A 12,190-nucleotide genomic window follows, 5' to 3' on the forward strand; every position below is an offset into this window, starting at 1 on the left:
ATTACCTACTCTTTGCCTCACGTCCTCCGTTTCCACTCTCGGACCCTCTGCCTCGGGTTCCCCCATGTTGACCCAAGTTGCTCTTGTCCCCCCGCATCTCCGCCCCAGCCCCCCAGTCCTGCACCTCCTGCGCCCCAGCCCCTGCCTGCAGTCTCCCCATTGCGGCCCTCCCCACTCCAGCCCTGCACCTGTGGCGTCTTCCTGCAGTCCCACGTCGAAGGCCAGCTTGTCAGTCATGGAGCGGGAGGTGGTAAGGCAGCTCAAGTACTAGAGTGGTAGAGGGGGGTCAGCCTCCTCTCGAAAACCCTACATCCCTGCCCCTGCCCAGCTGCCCTCGTTCTGGCACTCACCATGCCGCTGTGTGTGTGCCGGAGCAGGATGGCATGGCCATACAGCAGTGTCCTGTGGCCTCCGCCCTGGGATGACTGGGGGGAGGGGAGGATAGAGAGGGCACAGAGTGAGCACAGAACCCCCCCGAGGCATCTGGCCTATCCCAGGTAGCAATATGCTCCCCATAAAACACCATGCTCAGGCCTGGACACAAGGAAGCCTTGGGTCAGAGCCTCAACAGATTCTTTGCCTCATTTTCCCCATTCGTGGAAGTAGGGACTATGTCTCTAAGAAGCCTGTGGATAGAGTGTTTTATATTTCCCAAAGCCCACTCTGTCCTCCCTGCCTCCTTCATCTTGTTAACCAGGTCCCAAAGGCCCTCGGGGAAGCTGAACCCCTCTTCCTGTTCCCTGGGGGTTCTCAGGAAAACCCCGATACCTCATGTACCATGGGCCTTGGCCCCTTCTGCTGTAACCTGTCATAACACAGCTGAGCTGCAGCCAGTGTGCACTGGAATAGTCCTGCCAGCTGTCAAACTTTTGAACCTTGCATGGGGTGGCTGTGCTGTCACATAACCCCCTGCCCCCGCCAAGCATAAAGAGACTTGGCCCCTCCTTAGGGGAAGGGCCACCCATCTCTTGATGGCATCATGCCTCCCATCCTGGCTCTCACATGCCCATGCTCTGAAGACCCATGTGATGGGCCCCAAGATCACATGGCCGACTCACTCCTGGAGCAGAGGGGACCCACACTTGGGACAGGGGGAGGTGAGAGGTGAGGTCCCATGCAGAGAAGAGCTGGGATCGGGGTTGAAGGAAAGGATGGGAAAGAGGAGAAAGGAGCAAGCTGGGGCACGGGGGCTCAGAAGCCCCTACTCCCTTCCTTCCTTCCTGCCTGGCCTGTCTGGGCTCCACAGCCCCTGACAACTGGGGTGGGGGAGGCCCCCAGCCCCTGTGTGCAGGATGTGGGCCCAAGAGGCAGGCCTAGTGTCAGGAGAGGGGGGAAGGACAGGTGACACCCAAGGCCAGACCTACCCACTTATCCAAATTGAGGGCCTGTGAGGGTCGGGACAGAGAGAGGAAGAAGAGCAGATGGTGAACAAGCCCCAGGTGTTCCCGCCCAGCCCTACCCCTGCGCCCCACCCCTGTGCCCTGCCCCTGCACCCTGCTGGGGCAGGAGCCTCACCTCCACGCCAGCCTCCACGGTGTTGGCCAGCATCTCCTGCAGGGCTCGGACCGACAAGGACTGCTCCAGGATGAAGCAACAGATGGCCAGATCGGGGGGCACATTCTGGGATGGGGGGAGATTTGAGTGGGGGGCCCAAAGGCCCCTGAGTCCCAGCCTGAATACCCATACCCCTTAGAGACCCAGACCTGACCCCAATCCCCCAAGAAAACGCTACACTCTGCCACCCCTTCAGACACCCCAAATCTATACCGACATCACAGAAAGCATGCCTCCTTCAAACACCTAAACCCCACCTGAACCTCACAGAAGCTTCCACACTACCCTCCCCACCTGAGTACCCCACACCCCACCTCATCTCCAAAGGAGCCTCAGCCCTCTCTCAGACACACTGCACCTACTCCATTGCCATGGCGTTCCCCTGTAGCTAACCCAAATCTCTGCGACCCTGCAGAAAGCCCCACCCTGCCGTCACCATCAGATAGTCCCAAATCCTGCCTCCTCCCTCAGACACTGTGAACACTGCTTCCAAATCACAGGAGGGTCCAACCTTGGGCCTTCCTCCTCAGTCTCCCACTCAGTTACCTCAGACTCATGAGTACCCTCTCCCTTGGACCCAAGACTCTCTGACCCCCTCAGACCCTCGGCCTCCTCCACCGTCTGACTCTATGGCCCCTGCCTTTCCCCCGCCCCCAGGTCACCTCTACTGTCAGACCTTGAGCCCACCTCCCTCTCAAACCTGGGCTCTCTCCACTCTCAGCTTCTAACTCCCTCTCCAGTCAGCCCCTCTGACCCTGCTGGCACCCCCCAACACTCCAGGCCCTTTTGCTTTGGATCCAATGTCCTCTGCCCCCTTGGACACCTGCCTCTTGAGATTCCGGAGCCCCTGCCCCTCCCTCCACAGACCTACCTACCTCAGGCCTCTGGCCCCCTTTGCTTTGCAACTCCCCATTTTCTCTCCCATCAGCAGTCACCTCCAGAGCCCCTCTTTTTATTTAACTCAAGATTCTCTATCCCCTCAGACCCCCCACCCCCTCAGGTCCCCACTCCCACCTGCCTCAGACCTCCAGCCCCCTTTCCTTCTTAGTCCCTCTCTGTTTTTCCTCCTGTCAGCAACCCCTCTTCAGACCCAGACCCCACTTCTTCTGACCCTAGACTCTGCCCCTTCAGGACACCCCCGCTCCACGCACACTCCCACACAGACCTGGGCATTGCTGGTGGGCTCCAGGAAGCAGAGGCGGTTGCCAAAGCCCTCGGCGGCCAGGCAGAGTTTCAGTTGCTCCTTGAGAACAGTGGCGCTGCACTGAAGGACCACTTCGTCGTCCTGGGGGACGGGCCGCGGGGTCAGGGCTCCCGCAGACACTGCAGCCCATCACCACACCCTTCTCCTCATGAAAGGGATGGCCTCTGGTGAGACCCATCTCACCATGTGTCACATGCGGGCCCGTGCCAAGAACTCCACACACTTCTAACATCCCAGGAGATAGGAACTAGAGTCATCCCCATTGTAAAATGGGAAAACTGAGGCTCAAGGAGGCAGCAGAGCTTGTCCAAGGCCATACACCCGACAAGGGGAGGTGGTGGGATTTGAACCCCAGTCCTGCTGGCTCCACTGAGGAGCCAGGTGAGCAGGTGAGCCGTTGGAGGTGGAGACTGTAAGCACCCCAAGTTCAATGCCTTTTAAGCTCAGCCTTCTCTAATGTCTCTCTTGTGTTTCAGTAATGGTGATCAATTAAGGAGTTCTTTTTTTCCTTCCTTCCTTCCTCTCTCTTTATTTCTTTCTTTCTTTCTCTCTTATTTAAGCAGGCTCCACACCCAGCATGGCGCCCAATGCGGGGCTCAAACCCACGATCCTAAGATCAAGACCTGAACTGATACCAAGAGTCACCACAAGGAGTGCCTTCTAATGACATGTGAATGCAATGCCAAGCCCAGACTAGATCCTGGGTGGTAGGGGACAGGCTATGAGAGACTCCTGGTGACTGCTGGTGAAAACCTGACCAGGACTGTGACAAATAACAGCATCAGAGTGATACTACATTTCCTGACATTGATAACTGCTCTGCGGTTTTGTAAGAGACTGCCCTTGTTTCTTGGGAAACAGACACTGAAAGTGTTTTAGGACTTAAGAATCATGTCCACAGCTTACTCTCAAACAGTTTAGGGGCAAAATGTGCAAAGAGAGGGAGGGAGAGAGAGATAAAGCAAATGTGCCAAATCTTAACAAGTGGGGAAAAATTACCCAAGGCCACATGGGAGTTCTTCCAAGTAACCTTGCAACTTTGCTCTAAGCTGGAAATGATTTCAAGATTATAATTTAAAGTTTTAAGTAAAATAAAGTATTTTCTATGTGCCGGGTCCCTTTCCAAGAACTTAACACACATCAACTTATTACTGAATCCTCTGAGAAAAGTTCCAGGATGTGAACCTGTGGAAACTGAGACCCAGAGAGGTCAAGTAACCTGCCTGAAGTCACACAGCTGTCCTGTGGCTGAGCTGGGATTGGATCCCAACGCCATGGCTCTATATGCCACACTCTTTGAACACTAGAATACCTCTTCTTATATCAGTGAAGTAGCCCATAGCTCCAGTTATAACTAATATAAATGTGCATGGGAGAATGCCCAACACCTAGACATCAGTCAAAAGTGATAGAGACCCCAGCTCTTAACCACTGAGTAAGGCAGCGGTTATTCCTTTCTACAGCTGAGAAAACAGGCTCAAAGAAGTTTGGAGTCCTGCCCGAGGACACACAGCCTCCAGCCCTTCCATCCAGCATATCACACAAACTCGCTCTAGTCCTGGGCTCCCGAGCACACAGGCGGTCCCCAGCCCACCACTCAGCCAGGGTGGAAGGACAGATCTGTAATCTATAACCTTCAACCCCAACCTCCTGGCACATGCCGGGCACTTGTGTGTGCACAGGGCTAGACATGTACTAATACATGTCTAATACATTGCATGTATTAAGTGCTTACTGTCTACTCGGCCTTACGCTCAGAGCTTTACATTCCTTCAGCAGACACTTATTGATGGTGGCTCTTGCCAGGCCCTGATCTAGGCACCAGATATAGAGCAGAGAAAAAAGCAGATCAAGTCCCTGTCCTCATGGGGCTGCCATCCTCTTGGGGGACACACACAATACACAAGGGAATAGATGCATCATTTTCACTTCAGTGGCCAGTGCTATGAAACAAATAACCCAGGCTGGTGTAACAGAGTGGCTTTGGGGGTAGAGATGACATCAGTGAGGGGGTGAAGTGGCAGCCTCTCCAAGGAGATGACCTTTGAGCTGTGCCTTGTCCAACTAACAAAAAGAGGATCTGGCCTGCTCATCTTGGAGCAAAGAACATTCTGGAAGCCAGGGGCAGACAATGCAGGTGCTGAGGAATAGCAAGGGACACAGGAGGCAGTAGAAGCAGGAGTGAGAAAGCAAGAGAAGATGAGCTCAGGGAGAGTTGGCATGGAGCCCCTTGAATCCTTATGGTACCTATTTTTGCCCCCATTTCCCAGCTTAGGAAACTGAGGCTCAAAGAGAAAACTTAAAATCACTTGCCCAAAGTTAGGAAGCAAGCAAATGGCCAACCAGGATATCAGCCAGAGACCAGAGACCCAATCATACATCAAGATTCTCTGACTTCCTCCTGCAGCAGAATGAATGGAGGTGGCCTGGTTACAAAAGCAGCTCCCTTACTGCCTTGGTTTCCCATCTGACACCAAGGGCACAATTCAGCAACTCTGCGGGGAGGGGAGCAGGGAATCCGTACCATTACCAGCCTTCAGGAGGCTCTGACACCAGCTATGCTTTGAGCAACCCCAGCACAGGCAGGGCTAGAGGTCATCACCCATCAAACAGAAATGAAATCATTTGTGGGGGAGTATGGCCACCATGCTTAAAAAGTGAAATCAAGTAAAGTAGAACAGAGTAACATGCCCCTCCCCATTCTAAGGGCTCCCTACATTTTATGAAACCTGTTTCTGGGAAAAAACAGGTACTGTGAATGCACCCAACTTGTCTATAATCACACGAATTGGGAGGCGACCCAAATGTCCATCAGCAGGTGAATTGAGAAACTAATTGTGGCACGTTCACACAGTGTGGTATCACTCAGGAACAAAAATAAATAAGCTCTCGGCACATGCTACGTGGATAATGTCAAAACAGGTTGAGCAAAAGAAGCAAGGCAGAGGAGCAGATGTGGTCTATGAAACCCTCAATGTTCCTAATGGAGATTACCGGGAAATACAACAGACAGACAAAGCAAGTACTGAGAAGAGCAAGAGGGAACTTTCTGGGGGTAAAGGAAATGTTCTATGTCTTGCTTACGAGGTGGTTCCATGCCTATGTGAAGTTTCTCGAGACTCACTGAACTAGGACACCTAAAATGGGTACAATTTATTGCATTCCGCCCCAATAAAGTTGGGTTTTAAAAATAATGTGTGTGTGTATTTGCATGCACTGAGTTGCAAGGTAAAATGTATTTCTGACTGGTGTGATGAGGTCCAAAAAGTGTGAGAGAAATACCACACCATCTCAATAAAGCTCAGGAAAACAGACCTAGTCTGGGCCCAAGAGATGCCTGGTGCCAGAGCTTAACCTGGCAAGTGTGAGTTCAGTTCTCCTCTTGTGAAAGCAGAGGGGCTGGGTCCCAGGGGCATCCAGAGATGGTACTTCCTGGCCTTGACCTTGGGCAAGTGACTATACCACTCAGGTCTTGGTTTCCCTCAAATCTCCCAGGAAGATAAAGATAGGGGCCTACCTCAGAAGATAGGGCAGCCGAGGATATAATTAGATGTCTCAGGAGACTGAGGCCCTGGGCATGGGGCCTGATGTAGAGTGGCTGCTCAAGGCTGATACCATGGCCATGGTCTTATTAGGGACGGGGAGGAGGGGAGAGCCCAACCCGTAGTGTCCACTCGGGGCTAGAGCTGGGGCAAGAGTCTAGGGTGAAGCCAGGCCTCCTTCTGTGGCTGAATGGCCAGCTGTCCCTATCCTTCACTACCAGTCCCAACTGTTTGTTCCTCCCTCCCAGGAAACCGGACCCAGCTCACCAGGGTCCTATTCTGGGGCCTGGAATGCTGTGTCAGCATTTCCCAGGGCCTGTGTGGAGGAGGGGAGGGGCTAGTGCAGGGTCAGCAGACCTGGCCAAGAAGAGAGAACATCCCCTCCCATACACTCTGCCCCACACCCAGATCAGCCACTGGGAGGGAAAAGTGGGAAGGACTCTGAGATGGACAGCCCCTCCCCTCCCCATACTCTCCCTGTCCCCTGCCCAGGCCCCAGAAAAGCTGGCTATTCTGGGAGGGACACCTGTTGTTCCAATTCCCATCCCTGCCCCCCAGCAGGGGATCAGAGATGCCAGGAGACAGAGCTAGGGAGGCAGAACAAAATGAAGAAGGCCTAAAGCCAAAGAACAAAGACAGAGACAGAGACAGGGAGAGACAGCAAGACAGAGAACCCAAAAAGATGGTTAGGGAGAGACACTACCCAAAGACGATTAGTAGCCATATTTGGTCCTACTACCCAAAAGGGAGGAGGGAAGAAAGAAGACACAGAACCCGAAGGTCCCGCCCGCCCCCCAGGAGACCCTCAATGGCTGGAAGTTTCAAGAAGTTAGGTCCTCCATACCACCCCAGCCTCCTTCCCAAAATTTAAACTAGGTCAAAGTCTGGAGCAAAAGAGAATCAGGCTAGGTGGTGTGGCGTTGGGGGAGGGGGAACAGCTAAATTAAGCTCAGGAATTAGAATCACCTTCCCCAAGTGCCCACTTCCAGGGTGGTGGGGAGTGGGTGGGAGGGAGGTGCTCCCTCAGCGGCCCCTCTTCTCTAGGACAAATAACTAATGTCAGAAGAGAGTGTGGCTGAAGATCCCCCTCCCCATTCTGCAGTCCCAAAGTCTTCTAATCCTGGTGAGAAAGGTGAGCGAGACTGAGAGACAAAAAGGAGAAAGAGTGATGGTCACCCAGAGGGACCGAGGAATAGACCCTGAGACTCAAAGGCCACCAGCAATCAGTACAGAGATATCCCAAGACAAAGATACACTCAGAGGACCCGAGAGATAGCCCCCGAGACCCCCTAACACAGAGATACGCACCGTGCGCAGAAACTGGACCTCATCCTCGCCCTCTCCTCCGTCACCCATGATGTTGAGGCCCAAGGGGCACGGGCTGAGGTCAGGGAATAGGAGGACGGAGCTGTAGGCTGGGCGGGTGGGCTGGGGGTGGGTTGGGGTCGGAAACCTCTGGGGCACCCGGGAGGTAGATGGAACTGAGAGGAGGATTCGCGTGCTGGACAGAGCTGGGAGGAAGCCTCCGCCCCCCTCCTCTCCCATTGGGCCAGGACGCCCACGGCCACGCCCCTCACCGGAGCCCCACCCACAGATTCCAAACCTTGGCCAGAGCTACAAGTAGGTGGTGTCCTGGGAAGGGGAGAGACCGGAAGTTAGCTGCCCCCTCTCCACCTCCGTGGTAAGGAAGGCCATTCTCCCATTTCACAGAGACCAAACTGAGACTCTGAGCTGGGAAGCCTCTGCTTGATCCCATACAATGGAGCTGGGATGCACACCAAGGTCTGGCACCAGACTTAGTGATTAAAAGCAAGGACTCTGAGTCAGACAGTCTGGATCTGAATCCCAGGCTTGTCACGCCCTTATGTGTCCTTGGACAAGTCACATCCCTGCTCTGTGCCTCAGTTTCCCCAACTGGTAAGGAGATTATTAATAATACCTACCTCACAGGGCCTTTGCAAGGATTCAGTAAGATAACTGATTTACAGCACTTAAGAGTACCAATGCAGGGGCACCTGGGTGGCTCAGTGGGTTAAGCCACTACCTTCGGCTCGGGTCATGATCTCAGGGTCCTGGGATCGAGTCCCGCATCGGGCTCTCTGCTCGGCGGGGAGCCTGCTTCCTTCTCTCTCTCTCTCTGCCTGCCTCTCAGTGTACTTGTGATTTCTCTCTGTCAAATAAATAAATAAAATCTTTAAAAAAAAAAAAAAAAAAGAGTACCAATGCATAGTAAAAGTTATTATGTAAGTGTGTTTATTATCATCATCATCCTCATCACTATAAAATCTTTTGAGGCAGGAATAATAGCCAATAGCAGACGTCTTTTGTGTGCCTATTGTATTTGAGGCTCCAAACAAAGATATTTTTACAGCATCTCATTTAGTTGTCAGGACAATCCTGCTATTATTCACATTATTAGAGGAGGAAACCAAAATGCACAATCCTTACCATGTATAATTTTAAGGACCAGAATGAATGATGCAGTTCTCACAATCTTGTGAAGTCAATAGCCTTGTGGTGCCCATTTTACAAATGAGGAAAGCTGAGAACAGTGAGGTGCGGTGACTTGCCCAGGTCTCACAGAGGCTAAGCAAAGGATCTGAACACAGTGCTAGGGTTCTTACCCATTCTACTTTATTGTCCTGATATGTAATAAAATCTAATTATAACAAAAACCCAGTTCCCGAGGGCCAGCTCCCCCCAACCACCACCAGAGTTCTAACCCTCTTCCTCCCCAGGGGCTGCCTGAGCCACTGAGGGCCACTAGCTGGGCCACTGCTTTATGCAGATGAGCTCCCTGGGTTTTGTAAACAGGAGAGACCCGAGAGGGGTGAGCGGCTCCTTCTTACTTTCTTGCTTAGGACTCTCCATGGCCTGAAGGTGCACTGGCTCCCCCCAGCATCCCACTGGCTCTCAGGGAGCTTGTTCCCTAAAAGAGGCCCCTGTAAGACTTGGGGGCCCAGTGCAGGATACCACACACACCTGAGCCTCCTGCCACTCATATACCTTCATGCCTCTGGGCCTCAGTTTCTTCACCTGTCAGTTGGGCTAATTTGGAATAGTCCCTACATGGGGCAGCAGCAGGGTGGGGTGGAGGGGGGTTTCATGGGGAAGATCCCATGAGAAGACCTTTTAGAGCCTATGATATGGTAACTTATTGACATAGGGAACTTACTGATAATATTAAAGTTATTAACATGTAATGGTATCTATTAAGTTATACAAAACAGTATCTTGCACTTCAATAAAATTCTACATAAAATGTTGAATGTATAGGGGCGCCTGACTTGCACAGTCACTTAAGCCTCCAGCTCTTGATTTCTGCTCAGGTCATAAGATCAAGCCCCGTGTCCAGCTCCGCACTCAGCATGGAGTCTGCTAAAGTTTCTCTCTCTCCTTCTGCCCCTCCCTGTGCTCACTCTCTCTCTAACACAAATAAGTAGGGGCCCCTGGATGGCTCAGTCACCTGCATCTGTCTTCAGCTCAGGTCATGATCCCAGGGTCCTGCATCAGACTCCCTGCTCAGCCAGGGGCCTTCTTCTCCCTCTGCGGCTCCCCCTCCTTGTGTGCTCCTGCTCCCTCTCTCTGTCAAATAAATAAATAAAATCTTTAAAAAAAAAAAAAAGAAGAAGAAGAAGATAAAATAAATAAGTAAGTCTCTTTTTTTTAAATGTCAAATGTAGGGACGCCTGGGTGGCTCAGTTGGTTAAGCAGCGGCCTTTGGCTCAGGTCATGATCCCAGGGTCCTGGGATCGAGTCCCACATCGGGCTCCTTGCTTGGCAGGAGCCTGCTTCTCCCTCTGCCTCTGTCTGCCTCTCTGTCTGCCTGTCCTCTCTCTCTCCGTCTCTGACAAATAAATAAAAATCTTTAAAAAAAAAATGTCAAATGTAGGGGTACCTGGCTGGCTCAGTGGGTTAAAGCCTCTGCCTTCAACTCAGGTTATGATCTCAGGGTCCTGGGATCGAGCCCTACATCAGGCTCTCTGCTCCCTGGGGAGTCTGCATCCTCCTCTCTCTCTCTTCCTGCCTCTCTGCCTACTTGTGATCTCTGTTTGTCAAATAAGTAAATAAATGTCAAATGTATAATAGGTTGGTATGTGTCATATATTTAAATATATGGTTTAAATATCATTTATTATTTAAATTATTTAAATAAATTAATTAAATCGTTTAAATAAATTATATTATTTAAATGAATATTGTTTGTTTAAATATTAAATATTTAAATATCATATATTTAAATATAAATATACTGATGCAACTATCATATATAACACATAAGTTTGTACTATATTTTTGAATTGCATAATGCATAATTGGGGCACCTAGGTGACTCAGTGGGTTAAAGCCTCTGCCTTCGGCTCAGGTCCTGGGATTGGGCCCCACATCGGGCTCTCTGCTCAGCAGGGAGCCTGCTTCCTCCTCTCTCTGCCTGCTTCTCTGCCTACTTGTGATCTCTGTCTGTCAAATAAATAAATAAAATCTTAAAAAAAAAAAAGAACACACACACAAAAATATATATAATACATAATTATATAATTATATATTTAGGTTAATATAATCACACAGTGTAATATAACTATGTTTATATATGCTTGCATACTAAATATTAAATTTTTTCTCAGAATTTAATGTATAACAAAATTATTCTGTGTCATTGTACATTATATCATAAGATATTAATAGCGTTGGGTGTTTTTTTTTGGTCAGTCATCATGATGTGTTTTAAGACCTAGCCGTGTTGCTCTGTGGACACCTGTTCTGGGTTTGTGGGGGCTTTGCAGGACTTCCTGGTGACTCTCTTCTTGGGGTGGCACCCAGGCTGCCCCTAGCTCAGAGAAGGATCTGTTTGTGTCCCTTTATGAGACTGGGAGCAAATGTCCTGGTACACACACCCAGGAGCTAACTGAATTCGACTAAGTTGTGCCAAGTGGTCCTCGGGAATCAGAGTTCCCAGGGCCCCACATCCCCAATCTCCACTTGACATTTTCCAGCTTCCAACCTTTGCCAGACCAATGGGATGACTCACTGTTGTTTTAATTTGCACTTCCTTGATCAGTTACCAAGAATTTCTAACATCCTCTCAGGTGCCTGTCAGAGTCCTGGGGTTTCCTGGTCATTTGCTCACCCTCTTGGCCCATTTTTCTATCAGAGTGGCTGTCTCTTTTTCTTGTTGATTTGCAGCTGTGCCTGTCACCTTCTAAAGATTCATTTCTCATTGATTTTAAACCTTGTAAAATACCTGTTCCCACTCTGTCATCTCATCTGATACTTGTCCCTTGGTGTCCTCATTAAAAGAAATCTTTATTCTGATATTATCAAGTGCTAATGCCTTATGAAGTTTTGTGGTTTGCTTCAGAAGCCTTTTCCTTTGTGGTTGGCGGTGTTCTTGGGGGTGTCAACCATCCCTCCAGGCCTCAAGAGGGGTGCTTGTACCAACCTCCCTTCCTGACACTTCTCTGGGTCCCTGGGGGTAGGGGGCGGGGTGTGGACACACCACAAGCTCTGCTCAGCCTGCATGTTACATCACCTGTTAAGATGCAGGGGCTGGGGAGATGGACTGAGAGGCGGACAGACAGCACGTCATGGCCCGCCCCACTAGAGACTTGGTGAGTGGGGGGGAGGGGGAGGGGACGGGTAGAGAGACAGGGAGAGATTGGACCTGAGACTATACAGTATGTCATGTCACGGAAAAGTTAAATGGCATGAGCTCTGTGCTTGTCTAAATGTTCCGGGATGGAAAATATAATCCATGGTGACTTCTTTTAGTGAAAAGAAGAAAGGAGTAAAAATATCCATCTAGGAGAGCTCTGGTTGAACTAACTAGCACCCAAGGTTTGGCAGAAGCATATTAATTACTATGACCCATTTATTCCGCTCCTGGGTATCT

The 12,190-nt window shown here is 50.7% G+C and overlaps 1 protein-coding gene across 1 annotated transcript in view; it reads right to left on the reverse strand.

Moving 5' to 3' along the window:
• RYR1 (ryanodine receptor 1) overlaps positions 1 to 7,703 on the reverse strand; it is a 108,392-nt gene extending 100,689 nt beyond the window's left edge. The window contains exons 1-6 of the mRNA XM_059382868.1: positions 7,609 to 7,703; positions 2,720 to 2,839; positions 1,516 to 1,620; positions 1,365 to 1,385; positions 351 to 425; positions 189 to 267 (exon numbers count right to left, since the gene is read on the reverse strand). Coding sequence (XP_059238851.1) covers positions 189 to 267; positions 351 to 425; positions 1,365 to 1,385; positions 1,516 to 1,620; positions 2,720 to 2,839; positions 7,609 to 7,656 — 448 coding nt within the window. The 5' untranslated portion in view covers positions 7,657 to 7,703. The remainder of the gene's footprint in view (positions 1 to 188; positions 268 to 350; positions 426 to 1,364; positions 1,386 to 1,515; positions 1,621 to 2,719; positions 2,840 to 7,608) is intronic.
• Between the last annotated feature and the right edge of the window lie 4,487 nt (positions 7,704 to 12,190).

Source organism: Mustela nigripes, chromosome 17, assembly GCF_022355385.1.
Source record: "Mustela nigripes isolate SB6536 chromosome 17, MUSNIG.SB6536, whole genome shotgun sequence".
Taxonomy (NCBI): domain Eukaryota; kingdom Metazoa; phylum Chordata; class Mammalia; order Carnivora; family Mustelidae; genus Mustela; species Mustela nigripes.